Source organism: Aspergillus fischeri, genomic scaffold (assembly GCF_000149645.3).
Source record: "Aspergillus fischeri NRRL 181 1099437636266 genomic scaffold, whole genome shotgun sequence".
In the NCBI taxonomy this organism is placed as follows: Eukaryota; Fungi; Ascomycota; class Eurotiomycetes; order Eurotiales; family Aspergillaceae; genus Aspergillus; species Aspergillus fischeri.
This window is the reverse complement of record NW_001509760.1, coordinates 812,039-830,469: the sequence shown is the minus strand read 5'-3', so window position 1 is coordinate 830,469 and position 18,431 is coordinate 812,039. Positions and strand designations below refer to the sequence as shown.

The window sequence follows — 18,431 nt, the reverse complement described above, 5'->3', positions numbered from 1 at the left end:
GGCTCAACATCCATTGTAAGTCTAGATGTCACCCCAGGCGATTATATGTCATGCTATTTACTTCTAACTTGACTCAATCAACCTCTACCCTATCAGAACCAGTTAATGTCAACCTACCTAAGTATCACATGGGATTAACAATATCTCCGTTATATATCGTTCCTCTGGGACATAGACGCAGTTCACCAGTAAATGAGTTCCTTGTGTTTAACTGTTCACCTATAGCCGATTGTCCACCAGCTCCCGATTCCTGTGCAACCACGCGAAAGTAACAGTTGGAATGCAAGAGATGGATACTTGCATTCCCTGATTCCACACGTCATCTTTGCTGTACAAACCGTGTCAAGTCTCTCTTGAAACTACACTCGCCCCTTGCTCATACCTGCTGTTCCGAAGTCCGCGGCCGTTGTCATGTAACAGAGGCAATGGAGGGCCAGGAAGGAAACTTTTGATTCGCTCCCACGGGCTATCGTGCGGGAGAACCCAAGTGAATTTGACCTGTGCTGCAGAGTAGTCTAACAAATGGGAACAGACAAAACAAATGGAACTATGTATCCAGTCTGTGAGCTAAAATGTATGGATAGTATATATAGATATGAATATAGGAGCTTATGCTTGCCTGAGCTGCCAGACCAAAACATAAATATATTCTGGGGCATCTGCCCGGCTGACTAGAAATATACTTGGTAACCCTGGTTTCTCATGATATCAGACCGTTCCACAGTCACAGTTGCCGGTCCCTCGAATTATCCACAATCTCAACTGGCTCCCAATCAACTCAGTCATATACTATGGTACACTTAAGTGGCTACGCCAGCCGTGTAGGGGGCCGTTTAGTGGGTTAAAGTGTAGTTTAGAGATCTTTAGGTAGTTTAGGTGAAACTGAATAGCAGATAGCAATGGTATATCTGACAAGAAGCAAAAGTGAGACAGTCTACATGGTTCTCCTGATATCCAAACGAATCGCCTACCAGAGGTTTCTGAAATTTGTGGCTAGAAATACGAGGGACCAACTTAAGACGAGGAAATGCTAATACGGTAGTAAACAATCTTGTCTACTAATAGGTTCTTGTAAACATTTTAAGGTTGGACTTATTCTACAACAGGAATATAATATGCCGGATGTGAAGCGCAGTAATAGAATTGATTCAGTTATACTAGGCCAACATGCTGTTTACACCGATCTCGAAGAAGGAAGAGAATCGGTCCCGTTTCGGTGGTGAAACGAGATGATTCCTTTCTTCCCAAGACGGTATCATCCTTCATCATCGTCCGCCAAAGGAGTACAGAAGGCCATGGCACATGGCTTTGCTGCTGGGCTCCAGCCAGTTACACCCTATTTACCATGTACAACGCGGCGCCAGTATGCTAGACATTTTACTTGTCATTATAGTTGTCGGTTCTTAGACATTCTCTTGTCACTCTTTATCTCCCGCTGGGGCCACGAAGTGAAGCACACCGACAACATTTCCTAGCCAATGGCGTCTGGTCACCTGGTTGGGATCCAGTCGCGGGTTTTACTAAGACTTTTCAGGTTATAATCACGGTGACACAGCCTTTATATGATAATTAATCATCATCTAGAATAACGGCCGCCTTTTCACTTATAATGTGACCTTGGGTGTCATCCCCCAGAAGAAATGGCTGGCTGAGCTCTTTGATCAGACCGAGTCCCGCTGCATTCTCTCGAACTGAATATGCCTTCATTATCCCATGCACGCAGACCTTAATGTGGCGCTGCCGTCCGTCCTCCGGAACCGTTACGATTGCTCCAACCTCATTTTCCGCGCGCATGATCTGCGGGTCGTACACATGGCCTGGCTTGAACTGCACGAGTTGATAGCGCGTTCTTTTGTGAGGGTAGCAGCTCGCACGTAGGGTGATGGCATGACGGAACAGTATCCGCGTTTCGTGCATAAGGTGATCGCTCACGTCTTCTGAATGGAGTAAAGGTGCCATTATATTGAAGAACTCGAATTGTATCTGTTTGGTGTAACCAGGAACAAACACTTCTTTAAATTCAGGGTTCTTTGTCAGGGTAAGATAAACGGCTGCGCGGTGGTATCGTTCCAGGCTTTCAGGTGAAACTAAGGTTGAGTCAAATAATGGTGAGCCAAGTCATTGTTGATGACGCGAAGTCGGCCAAGTTTGGGCCTCACATACTGCTTTGCTCCAGAATGCTCTGGTACTGCCTGAGCATTACGCTATCGAAGTGCAGGTCTCTCCATATCTCCGGGGCGTGGAACACGTGCTTCTGTATGAAGCCAAAAGTAAGAGCACGAAAGGCTGATAAGGGGTCCGTAGAGAAAAGGTCTTTGTTGATCATGGTTTGCTCGATTAGGAGAGTCAGATCTTGGCTTATAGTTTCATCATTCACGTGATGGCGTCGGATCTTGCAGAGCAAGTTTGCTGTATAGACCACATAGTTACTCAATGTATCCATCTCCTTGTATATAAACCCTGTTGACAAGACAAAAGCATCGTTGCACGATGGAGGGGGACGGATAAGCTCAACAAACTCAAGGGCACTTGAAAGGCGGCGGCGGAGTCTGTTTATCTCATTCTTCTGGGCAAATAATTCGTCTGCAGAGGATCTAATTATTGTGGGATCGCCAGTTGAAGCGTCCTGGGATGCTTTGACGTTGGCCAGTTCCGCCCTGAGACGGTTGTTTTGTCGCTGGAGAGTCTCATTCTCTTTTCGCAACGAGGCCGTCTCATGGCTTCTGTAAAGTAACGCCTGTTGTGCTTGGTTGCGGAGATTGATCATCTTCCCTGCGCATCTAGCACAACCACCACACCCATCCTCTTGCGTGAGCTGGCGTCCACCAGGGTCATTCGTGCTATTCGGCTCGGGGTGCTCAGGGAACTTTCCAGCGGCTACATCAGCATTATTTGACGGCAAATCAGAGACGGAGTCATCCACTTCATCCGATAGGTCCTCCAGTTCGGTCAACGGCGAGCCACCGGAATCGTAATTGAGGTCGGGAGGCGGGACCATAACTCTGACCTGGCACGGAGTTCTACGTTCAGTACATTGCTATATTTTATGCAATCTCATCAACAAAAGGTCAGTTCGCGCGATAACATACTGTTCCTCCCTTCTTTTCTTCGTTCTGCGTATTAGCTGACTTGCGGGGTCTTTTCCTCAACTTCCATGCATCTGATTGCGGGATATCTCGCTCGCCTTCTATGAAGCGTGCTGGAGGTTTTATTGTCCGCTTCGCACCGGCAATGATGTGTTCGTCCGTTATTTCTAGAGAGATATTGCGCGTTGGTATGTGGTCTTCCCGCACATAGCAGAATCGGCTGCCGCCAACGCCCTCGAAATAATTGCTTCCGGGAATGTCTTGATCGCTGCCCATTTTGCCCCTGGTTTGAGCGATGGTCGCAAAAGCACTACTCTCTCAACTTAAACCGAAGAATTGTGAGGCAAAGAAAGCCCATATTATCAACAGGAGGAATATAGGGGGTGATGACAGCAGGAGCGGAGACACCGAAGGTCAAGGCTCCCCGATGTTGTACAAATCAGAAGGTGCGGCCTCCGGCCAGCCTATTAAAGTCAAGGCTTGAAAGAGACCCCTGTTCAGCTGCAGCAGAAGTCACCAATCCCAGTAAGATTCGCAAAAAAGAAAATTCAGTAAGGGGTAGTTGCTGCCTATTGAGTGCAGCCTTGCAGTCTGCCTCGTGCCCGGCGCTATAAATCACTAATTCAGGTGGTGTGTTCGTGACATTTTTTTTTTTTTCACTTCGACTGTGCTCATTATTATACAGCATCAACTTTGTTTGCTATGGCCCAGCGATCGAACCCGCCAAGACGCGTACGGCGTAAATTTGCTCATACAGATTCCTCGACCAGTACCTCCTCGAGCAGAATATCGGACGAAGATGACATCCAGCTGCGACACGGTCCACGATACGGGCAAAACCCCCTTACTGCGAAAAAGCTTCTCCTATGCCTCGATTATGGAACGACCCTAACTTCAATTTCATATGTCACCTTTGATCCAGATGACCCTCCTATAGAGGTCCATCCAAGAGCGGTCCGATGCGTAGCAAACTGGCCTGCGGCTAGTCGATTCGTCAACGCAGCGAGCCCATTTGTGCCTAGCGAAAGCTGGTACCGTGACGGGAATTTCCTGTGGGGCCATGAGGTGCAACATACGCTACGCAATCTATCAGAGAACGATGATGTAGAGTCAATGAACTGTATCATCCAGCTTCCGAAACTGTTACTGGATGATGACGGGGAGAGCGTTGAAAATGACCGGCTGTCACAGCCGAGGAGCGCACTCCGCAAGGTAGGTAGAACTGCCAGGGAAGCCATTAGAGACTATCTCATGAAAGTCTTCAAGCATACCCATGGCCAATTGGGGAAATATGAGGGCTTTAATAATACTTGGGAGGTCGAACTAGTGCTGTGCGTGCCTTCTAAGTGGTCAACCTATGCGCATCTCACAATGCAGGAAATTCTGCTTGAGGTAGTGGAGAAGACGGATATGAAGGGGAGGGAGTTTTCTATATTTATTATTGATGAGCCTGAAGCTGCAGTAACCTTTGCACTGCGCCACGAAAACATCCGCGAAAATATTGAAGTATGTATAGATGCTGTTCCTGTGTCTTTATTGATGGTACTTACAATCTGCAGAAAGGGTCCAACTTCATTGTGTGCGATGCTGGAGGTGGTACTGTTGTAAGATCACCTAAATTCTATGCTTTATCATCAGCTGTAGGTGACTAATGATTCACGTCTCTCTAGGATGCGATCACCTATAAGGTGCGGCAGGATCCTCCCTTTAGAGTTGACGAAATAGCCACCCCAGCCGGTATAACCCTTTCCAGTACTTATACTAGGCAACAAATTAACAATGATAATAGGGAAAGACTGTGGTTCAAGCTATATAAACCAGGCTTTTATTAAAGAAAGCAGAGAAAGACTGGCACACATCATTGAACTGGGCTGGGAACCCGTATATTCCAAAGAAGCAGTCCTTCAAGAACACGTATTTCTTAATTTTGAGCACGAATTAAAACGAAACTACGATCCAGCTGACTGGAAGGAGGGTGAGAGTAGAAGTCTCCGCGTTTTCGGCCTTAGGGAGGACCCGACGAGGAATTTTGGGAACTCGATGTTTTTCATCACAAAGTAAGACACTAGCAAGTCCTCGCATATCCACGTCTGACGGAGTGACAGGGAACAAATGGAAAACTACTACAGGCGAAGCCTTGAAGGGACCGTGGATTTGATCAGGGAACAGCTGGAGCAACTTAATGACCAAGAGGTCAAGGTAAAGCTGCCGTCCAATGTCCCTGAACGCACCCTGTTGAGATTGGTCTAGTTGTTGCTAATATCTGTAGGTCATTCTCCTCCTCGGTGGGTTTTCTCGTTCGCCGGCCCTGAAGCGCTGCCTGGACAATTCTTTTGGGCGAGACATTGGAGTCATCAGTCTGGATCAGGACATGTAGCCCATCCCGGACCCTGTTGACATTTCTCCCAGCCACAAACGCTAATAATTTATTCAAGAGACATGACTACGGCAGTATCTCGGGGCGGGGTTCTTCGTGCCCTAAATAAAGTGGACGGCCCACGCCGCAAGCTCAGGCTGAATCTGGGAGTTTGTCTCAGCGAACCATACGACGAGAGATTCCCGGGTCATTTAGCTGCCCCATGGTTCTATAATTCTCTCAATAAAAAGAGATATGTGAAAGATTGCATGGACTGGGTTATTAGGAAGGTATGCTTGCACCTAAACCGCGCGGTATACCCAATACTTTTGTCGTTCCCTACGCCTAGCCGTCGCTAATGCTCGAATAGGACCGGGTCGTCGCCCAAGGAGAGTCTGCTGAAATTTGTATGCATCGCGCATTTGAAGTGGGCCAGGAGATGGCCGCTTATGAGACTATCTATTTTTCGGACCAGCGGGTCTTCCAGCACTACCGCATAGATCACTCCAAGAATCGTGGTGAGCTGAACATAATCGCCATAACCCATGAGTTCTCAATTCGGCGCTAATTTTGGCTGTCAGGCCACCGCAAAGCGGGAGTCGTCGAGGCATCCCTTGATGTCCTCCGGAGGAGAAACATGCTGGAGGAGAAAATTAACGAGGACGGCGATGTGTACTATGAAGTCCACTACAGCATCAAACTGGAAGTGAATGGCCGCAATGTCAAGGCAACGATTCATTGCCCTCCAGGACAAGAAGTCCAAGGAGAAGCACAAATTTGTATTGCCGCTGCTTTCAATCCTGGGACGAATTGAGCGGAACATGCCAACAAGCATTATCGGGTGCCCCTTTCTCTTTCGCTTTGGATCAGTATAAATTTGTATTATAGCCAGCGTGAATTTTCCCGTCGGGGTCGCGACATAACAACGCACTGACCCAGTGGCCCGACACTACAAATACCGGAATTTTGACCAGAACAGCAAGTTATTGTAATAATTAGCTATCTTCTTTCCACGCTACTGTAATGTGCGTGGTTTCATTGTTATCGTCGTCGCTAGCTTCTTCGTCAGATGACAAGAGTAGTATCGGGAAGGACGACGAGCCGTGGAGGACAGACCCAGTAGATATGAGCTCTTGCAGCGCTGAGATCCAGGGATGGAAACTTTCCCTGTTCTCCTCAGTTTTCCAGTACCTGGAATGGTCTATGGGACGATTAATGTAGACCGAATATTCTGTTGGGTCGTGACTAGGATCCAGAGGGATAGCACTATAATAGGCGCCCTCATAAGACATTCGGTCCACCAAATGTACTACATCGGCAGCTTCATACGAGCCGTCGACGATGTAGAGGCATCGGCGAGGATTTCCGGACATTTTCTCTTCGCAATCGACTAGTACAGTGCCATTAGAATGGAGAGATAATTGCTCTAGTTGTGGCCACACTTTCGGCCCTTCTGTGTATATGCTTTGTTTGCACTGCATATGCGAGCAGCGCAAATAGGAGTCTGGTGACAAACGTCGTCCGATAGTGTGTGATTCGATGACCAACGACACCAACTTCAGAACAGAAATTGAGTCGTCGCGTTTGAACCCAAACAATGAGGGTGGAATGGGCCCCGCGCGTTTACGCGAAGTGTTGGTGAGGCACTGCATGGATATTGCGGCGGCCAGAGTGTCGACTATCGATGGACTTTTCAAGAAATTGAGAAATCTCTGCATCTCGCGCCTTGTGTATAGAGGGGCCCTGTTGAAGACGGTTAACCTCTCGTTTCCCCAAAGCTGCGCTACTGCCCTGCTGGAGATGGCGAGACAAACAAGCTGGCGTACTGGCTGCCAGTCTGATGCAACGAACACCCGGAAAGTGAACCTAATAAAGAAGAAGGGGCTTCTATCAGGCGCGTGGCTGGAAACGGCAGATCTGGGAGTTCCCGTCCAAGCTTCCTCGATGCCATAAAGCGTATCTGGCGCGCAGCGCCACGAGTCCTCCAGGAGAGAGGACATTTCGACCTTTGTCACTCGGTATGTGCCCTCAGAGGCAAACGAAAGCCTGAATGGATCCACGTCGTGCTCCGTTATGTACAGAGCCATGAATCTAGATTCGATCACGGAAGCGTCTCTCACAACTCCTTCTGCATGGAAGAGGCTCAAGTAGTCTCCGCTGGAAATAGCTGAGCGTGTCACAGTCTGAGATGGAAACTCAAGGGGGTCATTCGGAAGAGAAGTCAAGACTGTGGAACCTCGCTCAATAGTTGACAATATATCAGGGTCAGAATCCGGGATGCATTCCGTGGACAGGCTGCTGAGCTGGGCCAGCAGAGACTGCCGATACACGTCACGAGCCCAGTCGAATATGTAATCAATAATCAGAAGCAGCTGCAGCGAGCCGTCTTCGCCCGTTAAATCTCCACTCCACAAGTTTACAGTCACCTATCTCAATATCAGAGAGCCGGAAGGCATGAGGATACATCAATGAATGCTTACCCATTCAATGGACCCACATGCGTCTTTGACAAAGCAACCAGCCACGTTCCACCGCTCCCCAGACCACGATAAAAACCAGACTAGCGGCTCAAATGTGCCACACACATTCTCACCACCAGCCTTCCGTAACTCAAGTTGTAGGCTCAACAGGCGCCGAATGCAAAAGGCTGTTTGCATCTCCACGGCTGCCATGTCCCCGTGCTTGCCAGATTTGGCTTCCATTATCAGGAAAGGAAAGAGCAATCGCTCACCTTCGTCATCAAAAGGGCTCACTTCAATTGTGTCCCTCAGAGTCTTGACATTCCCAACACACGCGGTGTGCTTGTTTATGGAGTCCAATACCTTCTTTAAGCTACCTGTGTCTCGCAGCCCGTATATCCTGTCCGGTTCTTCCGATACTTGGCCTCGCCTTCGGCCTTCGATAGGTAGAGGTGGGTCATGTTTAATGGTTGCTTGAGCGCGGTCTGAGAACAACATGTTCACCCCATTCTCGTATCCACTGAGTTTAGCTTAGCTATTGCAGCTCCCTGCCGTCCATACCTTCTCAACCAACTGAAATGCGTAGCTCGACCTACCTGTTGTAACTCCACTGGTCAACACACCGGCATGGCGCACGGCGCCTACGCCTAGCCTCCAAGGACTGAGCAAATGGCTGTGAGGACTGCACTGCGGCTTCGATCTCCGATTTCCAGAGCCTGCTACGACAATTGGGGCTAAATGAAGTTACGTATGTCAGACACGGTCGCACGGTGTTCCTAGCGTTTGTCCCGCCATAACTTACCAGGTTACTTCAACCGTAAATCTATGGAGAACCTCCGGTTCAATCGAGAATCTCCACCCAGCCTCGTTCTTCCTATCCTGCCTGGATATCTGACTTTGCTGGACTAGGCGCGCTGCCCTCTGCTTCGTTTGACGTCGCCAGGGCTTGTCTATCGAGTCAACAGAGACAGTCTCATTAAAACTTGAATATTTCTGATTCCCGAGCTTCTGAATATCTTCGAATAGCCTGCGGTGGGCATCAGGCCACTGACTGGATTGGGCGGGGCCAAGAAATCGGATATTAAGCTCTTTGGCGTAATCCCATCGAGCTCTATATTCCGCTTGATCCATCTTGAAAACTCAATATGCCCAGCAGAAGTGTCGTGTATGTAACTGGAACAACCCTCGTTTTTAGAGGGAAAATCTCCATTGACCAGGTTGCAATACCCCAGTGGGCTTTGCAGTACATCTCACTGCGCCACAGTCACCACTATTTCATGTGAACAGTCAACGGCACACTAAGCTGATCTTTATATATCAGAACATTCTGGGCCTGACCAATAACCTGAGCTCCTAGTCACTAACCGAGTGCTAGTGGTGACCAGTTCTCGTCAAGTTGCATATGTATGCAGCGAGTCTCACACCGCTTCTTAATAGGTGGAATATTCGCTCATACTTACACGTCAGACTCCAGCACGCAAATCAGGGCCTCAAACTGGTTTCTAAAGGAATAAGAACGGGCAGAGGAACAGTAGACTGTGTATTTCACAAAAATAACGAAAAACCAGGATAGACATACAACAGCCGGGATTCGCTGGTGGTCACCCACCCAACTACTAACCGGCCGGCGTGTGGCTTAAGTACGGCTGAGCGGACGGGAAGCCCTGCTTTCCACACCCTGTGGTCGTATGTGCTAGGGTTGACATTATCTTACATGATATTGTGATATTGTGCTAAGCAAGAACTTGACATAATTCTCGACAGTGTCATCCCTGGTTTTGAAAATGTTTCTTCGCTTGTGATGTTGTAGTTAATGTTTTGCTAATTATTCTGCATCCTTATAGAAAGTCCATCAGTTAACTAGAGACTTATTATATGCATCTGGATCACTAGCAATCATAACTAATGTAAACAGACCCTTACATTTATTATTTATTGCTAGTACAGTTAGTAAAAAACATAATTATTAATTCTAAAAGCAAGTCTCTCACCATGGTCATTAGAGGTTTTTCTAACCTTATAGTAGTATATTACATCATCCTCATCAGGATACTTAAAAACAGATACTCATGATCCATAGGCCATATACCAGCACCAGAGGGCGGATCACAGCAATACATATTATGTCCTATTAAACATGTGCTAAAATTATGCATTTGCACCTAACTATCAATTTCCATTCACTATATATGAGGACTATGTTGCTAGGGTACTCCTGATCACAGAAGTACTAATCACAGTTTTTATATGTGTCTACAGTACTTAACAATCTGTACACAATTCACGGCAAAGGGGGGTGGGGGGTTAGGACCCTCAGAGGAACCGCAGAAGGTAGAGTTACCTGTTTACAGAACTCTTTATCTTAGTTGAGATCTATAGCTGTTAGCATTTGAATCTGGTTATTATGAGTTGTTGGGCCGATCGCCAAGGATCCTCAGGCATGAAAACACCGCCATCACTTCCTGTTGTCAAAACCTGAGAATAACAACATGAAACCAAAGCCATGAGCTTAAACATTTTGGAAACTAAACCAGCTGAGCAGCTATTCCTGGATGTTCCTATCCAGCAAGTTCTCTACCCCAGCCCGGGCGTAAATTTCATAGAGCCGTGGGTGAGCATGTACGTCGACGCCATACGTGATGCCCGATTTGGCGACGCTGTATGGGCACGCTACCATATCTATGGCGATGTGGAAAATGGGATCGTCGGCGGGTCAAATAATATGACTGCGCTGGATGTTATCAAGGAAGATGCCCTGTCATACAGGGTGAACGAACCAGAGGAATACTTCAAGGCTTTATCATTTTATGCAAAAACTAGCAGTGCAGATGGGCATGCTGATGTGATTAAAGTCATTACCAACCTAGATGAACGGGAAATCACTGAGTTCAAGGCTAAACAAGAGGCGGAGCTTGAGGATGAAGCATGAGAGGCACCTACAATTTGATGTTATACATATATCAGTGGATTGTCTGGAGATAAAGGAGCTGAGAGCCTGAGTGTACCTAGCTGGAGAATGTTGAGGATCGGATCTCGGGCTCTCTACTCGCAATATCAGTGCGTAAAAATACAAAGGCATTTCCTCATGGACAAAGCCAAGAATAATTCATGAAAAGAGTCTTTTTACTGAACTACCACAGCTACATAGAAATGGTCCACTACATAAGTTTCTGGTTATACAAATGAGAAAGACTCATCCGTCGTCTCAAAAGCCCGTAAATTCCAGGAGAAACAGTTAATACAGGAAGACTTGCCTTCCCCATCACTCGCTCTGTGCGCTTCCCTCATGGAATCTCTGCCTTGTCGCGGCTTGTTGAAATGATGTCTCAGTTGCCCTGAAGTTTTGACACTCAAACGTAGCTGACTTTGACGCTGCTGGAGGGAACAGAGCTTCCACATTCGTGCGATGATCCGTAGTGATATGACGTCGTTGCCAACACTTTCCTATCCCTCAAGAACTTTGAACACCAAGATAGTAGCCGCCAATTCCAGTAGTCTATCTGCTTGAAGATCCCTCCGCGCTTTAACTTAGGAGTGTTTGGTCTGCTCAACAAGCTCAGGATCTTACTTCGAAGGCTGTCGGGGAGATCACAACGGGAAATGTGTGGGAGTTAAAGTCACTCGAAGGGCAGGTTCATAAGATTCTGGAAAAGAGTGCAGAGAATTTGACTAGCATTAGGGAGAAGATCAACCTTGCTTAGCAATAGGCTAAGATAGTAGTAGGGAAGCATTGGGCGGATAAAATCCCATACCACCTGCTCAGTAAGTTAGATTATATTGGCGGTGTATTATTGTATATGGGGGTCAACAACTGTTGGAGCAATGTCTAGCTAGCCTAGAGATAGAGAGGCATGAAGTACTACTTCTCTACATACTTGTTTCCTAGCCAGATTGACCACACCATAGCTCACTTGGGATGTCTTTATACATTCGCCCGGGGGAGAGCAGATCTTGACAGCAAACTCCTAAAAACTGCGACCATAGGCTTCAGAAACAGACTACCAAAGTACCCTGCAGCATGGCCTAGAATTAACGCATAACGCAGCAGGGCAGTCACGCAGTCTCAAGCAGCAACTCTGGATGCACATCCTCATCATACCACTCCCCCAAACCTCGCTCCACAGCTGGTCGAGCCGCAATGCGATCCACCCACTGTTGTAAATGAGGTAACTGAGCCAACTTATTCTCCGAGAATCCAATGCGTCGAATATTTCGTAGCCAAGCCCAGGCATTGATATCAGCAATGCTGTATTTGCCCTTACCCTGCCCAGCTAAATATTCCCGTGTGCCACCACCATATCTCCCTGAAAGACGGATTTCAAGTACATCGTAAACCCGCAGCACTTCTCGCTTGAAGCGGTCTACTGCGTCTAGATTTTCTCAGTAAACACATACAGAAGCTCCAAGGCAACACTCACGAGGGCTTTGGTCCGCATTATTCCGAAAAAAATTATATTGCGCTTGATTGGGTTGCCCCGAAGCATGCCAGAATATAAGCCATTGAAATGCCTCACTTTGATCAATCGGATCAGAAAACCAGAAAATATTGTTTTTGTCTGCCAAATTGACGAGGTACAAAACTTCAGCGGATGATTCCATGACTACGTGTGGTGGACATGTATTGTTGTCGACTAAGATTGGGATGCGCCCTGGATTATTTTCTTATGAGTCTTGATTCTGGATAATGAGATGTACGTATATGAAAAAGAATAGAGGCACCATCAGGATTTAGTCTGAGAAACCAGTCTTTTTTCTGTTCGTTTTTGTCGAGGTCAATCAGACTTGTCGTCCATTCAAGGCCGTAGGCGTCCTTGAGTTCTTCGAGTAGAATGTGGACCTTTCTTCCGTTTGGGGTAAGAGAAGTTATAAGGTGTAGGCCCTTTGTGAGAGTTAGCTATAGCCCGTTTTCGCGGGGTCCATGGTAGAGGAGGGGCAAGATTGATTCGTTGCTATGGGAGAAGGTCTGTATCTGATCTTAAGATACTTACTTGGGCTTTCTTCACCCGTTCGGGTGTTTCCGCGGCATAAAACGTAGCCATTCTTGATGTAATAAGGGGGCTTAGTTAACCTAACCATTCACCAAAAGGTTAGGTAAGAATATGGAGACTTGGTCGCTGGTGGAGGAGGTGCATTGAGATACTCAGATACATATAAGGGAAAAGCGATGTAATATTGCTTAGCAGAAATGGGAGGATCAACAGCGTCTCATGCTTTGTTTGGTCGATTGTGATTGCGTGATAGATGCATTGTATGAGAACGGAATGGCTATGCAGTCCACTGGATACTTGCTACAATTAAATTGAACTACTTGTCCCCCTCGGTACATATTTGCTTTGAAATCGCTATCACTCACTAAGATAAGTCTGCACATCGTATGATACAATTATCCTACTAGCCGGAGCTATGGTTTTACAGTTTCATATATTTAGTCTAGAAGCCCCTATCGAGATAATGTGCTTGTAGATTCGCTGTCAATTGAACGGATGTCAATCCCAATGGTGGTAGTCGTTTAGAATGGCGCTTGATTCTTCCAAAGCCAAGAACCTCTCATACGTACCTCTTAGTTGTAACCAAACAAAGTCGTATACATGAGATCTGAATCAGACTGAAGATCAAAGAATAGCAGTATGGCCAATGACCCATTGACGGATCTCCCAGAAATTGCAGCATTTATGGTTTGACCGGAAATCCGCACGCTCTCCGAACGGCGCCTGCTCTGGAATTTAGAAATGGAAGGCGATAAATTGCTGAAGGACTTGATGCTTACTTTTGGAGCTAATTCTATAAGGATCGGCGTCACATCAGACGTACCTAGAATGTATTAGTTGTCATGGTATACGATCACCGATTGCATACTTACACATAAATGTTTGTATGTCTTGCCTGAATGTGATTTGTTCATGATACCCAACTTGTCCTCAGGAACCTCAAATGCACCCTCTGCTCCGGTATTCGAATGCAATGAGCTTTTTAGTTTCACCCAAAAAGTTATTCATGCTCAGACCACGCACGGTGCCAAAGTTTCTCCCACAATATCTCCCTCTCTGGGGTTGGCGGGCCACGGTAGTCTGTTTTCTCGTTGAAGTACAGCGGAAGATCGTACTCGGAATACTTGACCAAGTCAGGCTCTTCAAGAAGAGGGGCTGTGTTCATTAGCTCTGTTGTCTTGTCCAATATTCTTGGCTTACAAGACGTCAGGCGAAAGGACTTACAATATGCTGATACTTGTCGGGCGCATTGAATACCTGAATCTGACTCTGAGTGCCCTTTTTGAAGAGCAATAACGAATCCAGCTGTCAGTAGAATGAGGGCAATGGCTTCCAGAACACAAGCAATGCGCAGAAACAGCAGAGACTTGGGTTGGCGGAGTTCAATCACGAAGTTCTCGGACTCATCATCTGATTTCTCTGCCAGATTTCTCTGCCAGCGACACCTATCAATGTCAGACGTGAACTACCATTGCGAAGTGCCTGTCACGCTGATGAGTTACACAAGAGAAATTCCCGAACAGTGTCGAATGTGAACTATTATCTTCGACTAGCACTCTTGAAACTATCTAGACCTTCCTGCAAAACCATCGCTGAGCTTTGCTTGGCTAACTCTGAGAGTTGAGAAACTGTTAAACGCCCTCACCTCAGGCTCAAGCAACTCTTGTATTGCCTTTGTCGGTTGAGCCCTCATCACCACCCTCAACCTGCCGTGCCTTGCGACGGCGATGAATTACTGTATCGACGAATCGCGCAATGGCCAGAACAAGACCGACCGCCAGAATGCTGCAAGCGACGCTGAAACCACGTCGGTAGAGCGGCTTGTCGTCTGCACGGAAGATCTGCGCTCCATAGATACCAGCAATATTGGCGTTCATGATGACACTGTGCTTTCGTTAGCGAGGTTCTATCTTTGGACGGAGGAGGGAGTGTTCTTACCCAGCCATAGCGAGCGCTCTCTGCTCAGAATCGTTGCATGTGAGCGATAGCCATGCGATATTTAGCGGGTGCGAGAAGGTTCCAAAAGTTTGTGTCCAGATGACACCAAAGTAGCGAACTCCACGGAGGTTGACGTTGGTGAAGGTGCGGTTGAAAATGTAACCCAGCAGATGACAGAAGAAGCCAAGCATGACTGTTTCGCCGCGGCGGTTGCTGTCAGACGGAACGTTAGCACTACGGTTATGATGAGGGGAGCTTGAACATACTAGTGATCCGACACCCAGCTAAAGGCAAACGACACCGGGACCTGCAGGAACAGACCAACGGCTGCGAGGGCGTTGCTGGAAAGAGGGCCGAAACCGAAGCTGGTGACGATCGACGGAGCGTATGTGTCAAAGGCGCGCTGAGGACCGTTGTTGCACAGGGTAATCAAGAAGTGAACCCAGATACGCCAGTCCAGGAACTAAAGAGCGCACCTCGTTAGCAAGGATGGGGAATAACTTCGAGACAGGATATCGTACCGCTCTCTTGAACGCAAGCAATGGGATCTTCCTCTTCTTCTTGCTCTTCATTGGGTCGTCGAGCAGGACACGGCTTTGCAGAATGTGAAGCTCCCGCTCTGTGAACCAGTGCACCCCCGGAAGGAAGGTACTGTGCGGGTTACGGAAGGAGTCAAGCAGGAAAAGCCCATAGATGAATCCGCAAAAGACAGTAAAGGCACCCATCAAAGCGAAGAGCCAGAACCAGCCTGGACGGTCGCCAACACCACGCATGTGCAGGATACCGTACGCGAGGAGCTTTGCCGATGCCTGGCCGAGTTGGTTACCGAAGTAGAAGATCATGACACGCTTCGCAGTCTCGCGGCGTGTGTACCAGGTTGAAAGGGTCCACAGACCACCCGGGATAAACCCGGACTCGGTGATCCCCAGGAGGAAACGGGTGGCGATGAAAGCGCCGTAACCGTGCTGGAACGCCTGGAAGGTGCTGACTATACCGAAGAGGAAGAGCTGGAGGGTGAGCCACTTGCCCGGTCCGACGCGGTAAAGGATCATATTGGAAGGGATCTCGGTCAGCACGATACCGAGCGACAGCATCTGCTGACCGACGTTGAACTGATCCTGATTGATGCCGACATCTTTCATGAAGTTGTCGGTGATGGCATTGGCCATGTTACCGCGGTCGAGTTCTGTCGACAGTTAGTACCATAACGGCTAATAGACGATGAAGGCCTTACGAAGGCAAAAGAACCCGAGAGTCAGGATGGGCATGATCATAAGATCGAGCCTGAACAGCAGACACGATTAATACTGGCCTCATCGCACAAGGGGACATAGGGTGTACTGACTTGCGCTTGGCCTTGATCTCCTCCTCCTTCGTCCAGTCCACCTCTCGGTTCAGTGTGATTTCGTCTTCATAGCCATCCTGAATCTCAGGACTGGGGGTCGTCTTGAGGTCGGCCATGCTGCCTGACAATGGATGTATGCTAGGGGACAAAAGCTCTCGTTGTATCGGCTGCTGGTCCTTTGATAGCTCAAGCTCGGTTTCGCAGAAGGTATTTATGACCTGCTCAAGAGGGCATTGAGACAACATGATGGTGGTATCCCGTGCCCAGACATCAAGGCAATTGCGTGCTTACTGTGCTAGCCCTATCTACCGCTTGGAAAGCCCAAAAGAATGTTAGGGCGGGAGGCTTGGCAGGCGCCGCCAAGTAGAGAAAAGCCATGGCGGAAGGCCAGACTTGCTGGTGCAATGCGTGATAAAGGGCTGTGGCTTGAGCGGGAGTCTTGGCCCGTCAGCCGCCATTTGATAATGCTTCGCCATCACGCCTCTACATTGCACCATTGGGGCTTGTGATGGGATTCCTGCGAAGCTGACCTGGTTTAGCTGTCGCGATGGCTGGCCAACAGCCAATGGTACACAACATGGGGTGTTCTTTCTCCTGCCCGCCAGTCGTTTCAAATTTCTCCCGGTGTGCGAAAAGCCATATCCATTTGGGGGTCTTTCGCCATGGATATAGGTTGTCCTACTAAGGTAAGAGGTTGCAGTAGTCCGCCACATGACACCCATGGTCTATATTGGCAGAAAGTGCAGGAGTGTGGCAGATGATATTCCCCTTTCTTCACTCGCCAGAACTTCAGTTGAGCTTTCAATACTGGTATATCGGAACACGATGGGGAATGAAATAAAGTCGCTGCGTAATTGGTTCCTCGATTAGGGATCCGTGCCGGTGGCGTCCCACTTGTTACTTGGATACGGCACGTACACGAATGCACGCGCGCTCCGCGGTAAAGCCGGCGAGATATTGCAGGTGGATGACCTCGCCGAGGGTCAACTTCCGGATGGTGATACTGCGTAGGAACTGGGAGCATTCTGCAACAATTCCATGTCATGATTGGTGTCCAAATTGCGAGGGTTTGAGATGATATTGCAGAAGAGAGTTAATGTTTGGGTGATGGCGTAAAGAGGACGACCCTGGCTTGAGAGGCAACCGTTAGTTATGATCAGGCGTCAGCTGAATACTCTGCGTCGGCACCCGCACCAAAAGCATTCCGGGTTCACCGTATGTAACACCCAGTGAATACATAACAGCGTTGAACGGCTCGCGGCAATAGAAATCCTTGTGCTCAAGCTGATGCCATCAGGACTCGATCCCGCAAGTTCTGTCCCTAAGGTCTGGCATCTGCTGCTTGCTTGATGGATGACGGCCACACAATGATAGTAGCCGAGTCTCAATAATACCGCCATTGTGTTCAGATTGGCGCTCACTGGCGTTTCCCAGGAAAAGAATAAGGTCGGACGGACCTCCGCGGCCACCAGCCTACCCTCTACCCTTGCACGATCTGAAGGCTCTATGCCCCCTGCGATGAATGATTATCCTAGTATTAATATCAAATTCTTATATAGTACTAATATAACTGGCATTGACTCGTATAGTAGTTAAATGAATTGAATAGTATCAATGTTGGATTCTCACATGGGCGGATTTACTGGCGGTCTACATACTTACCAGGGTGAGCGAATATGGAGAAGGTTGCCACTCATTGGTAGCCTAATTAGGACACAAAATCAGAAGATGTTAAATGTCACCTTATTCCTAGGATCTCTTCCCCACTCCTCTGATCCCAGGCTATTTCCATCGACTTTCATGGCACCAATCCGGTGATACCTCCCAGCGTCATGGACCACAATAATACATGAGTAAAGATGGCCTGTCGAGCCACTTGCAACGGGGCCACTCGTGATGGGAACATCATCAAATCTCCGGCCAGAGGGTCCGCTGTCCCACTATCAATACTCAATTCCCCAATAAAATTGAAACATGTGGGTGCACTTATAAGCATCGACGTAAAGTCCCACAGAGCCAATGAAAAGGGCAATTTTAGATTCGCGAGACTTCGTCCAAATTGAGCACCCTTCTATGACAATACCATTTCTAGACATTCGACGGGTTATCCGCTTGGATAGGTAGGTAGGGAAGTCATCGATGTCAACTGGAGCGGGGCCATATAGATCATTCCATAGCTCATTCTCCATCATGGCGTTATGAAATGTGCCACATGCATCGGCGAATAGCGCACCAAGGGACAGGATAAGGCGGAGTTAA

The 18,431-nt window shown here is 47.9% G+C and overlaps 5 protein-coding genes across 5 annotated transcripts, besides 1 other annotated feature; 2 read left to right on the top strand and 3 right to left on the bottom strand.

Annotated features, from left to right (window-relative positions):
• Positions 1-1,569: 1,569 nt before the first annotated feature.
• Positions 1,570-3,362, bottom strand: NFIA_049890 (uncharacterized protein; the record flags this gene model as incomplete). The annotated part of the gene is made up of 3 exons (XM_001257544.1): positions 1,570-2,087; positions 2,164-3,007; positions 3,090-3,362. The coding sequence occupies 3 exons, from the start codon at positions 3,360-3,362 to the stop codon at positions 1,570-1,572; spliced, it is 1,635 nt and encodes a 544-aa protein (XP_001257545.1).
• Positions 3,363-3,788: 426 nt separating this feature from the next.
• On the top strand, positions 3,789-6,256 carry NFIA_049880 (uncharacterized protein; the record flags this gene model as incomplete). Its single annotated transcript, XM_001257543.1, has 9 exons — positions 3,789-4,592; positions 4,646-4,690; positions 4,757-4,823; positions 4,876-5,143; positions 5,216-5,285; positions 5,356-5,443; positions 5,539-5,699; positions 5,813-5,960; positions 6,024-6,256. The coding sequence occupies 9 exons, from the start codon at positions 3,789-3,791 to the stop codon at positions 6,254-6,256; spliced, it is 1,884 nt and encodes a 627-aa protein (XP_001257544.1).
• A 181-nt stretch (positions 6,257-6,437) lies between these two features.
• On the bottom strand, positions 6,438-8,399 carry NFIA_049870 (uncharacterized protein; the record flags this gene model as incomplete). The annotated part of the gene is made up of 2 exons (XM_001257542.1): positions 6,438-7,868; positions 7,923-8,399. The coding sequence occupies 2 exons, from the start codon at positions 8,397-8,399 to the stop codon at positions 6,438-6,440; spliced, it is 1,908 nt and encodes a 635-aa protein (XP_001257543.1).
• Positions 8,400-10,404: 2,005 nt separating this feature from the next.
• NFIA_049860 (uncharacterized protein) lies at positions 10,405-10,830 on the top strand (the record flags this gene model as incomplete). Its single annotated transcript, XM_001257541.1, has 1 exon — positions 10,405-10,830. The coding sequence occupies one exon, from the start codon at positions 10,405-10,407 to the stop codon at positions 10,828-10,830; it is 426 nt and encodes a 141-aa protein (XP_001257542.1).
• Positions 10,831-14,302: 3,472 nt separating this feature from the next.
• Positions 14,303-14,328: a microsatellite.
• Positions 14,329-14,541: 213 nt separating this feature from the next.
• On the bottom strand, positions 14,542-16,288 carry NFIA_049850 (putative MFS transporter; the record flags this gene model as incomplete). Its single annotated transcript, XM_001257540.1, has 6 exons — positions 14,542-14,773; positions 14,828-15,040; positions 15,094-15,290; positions 15,349-16,013; positions 16,062-16,111; positions 16,173-16,288. The coding sequence occupies 6 exons, from the start codon at positions 16,286-16,288 to the stop codon at positions 14,542-14,544; spliced, it is 1,473 nt and encodes a 490-aa protein (XP_001257541.1).
• Between the last annotated feature and the right edge of the window lie 2,143 nt (positions 16,289-18,431).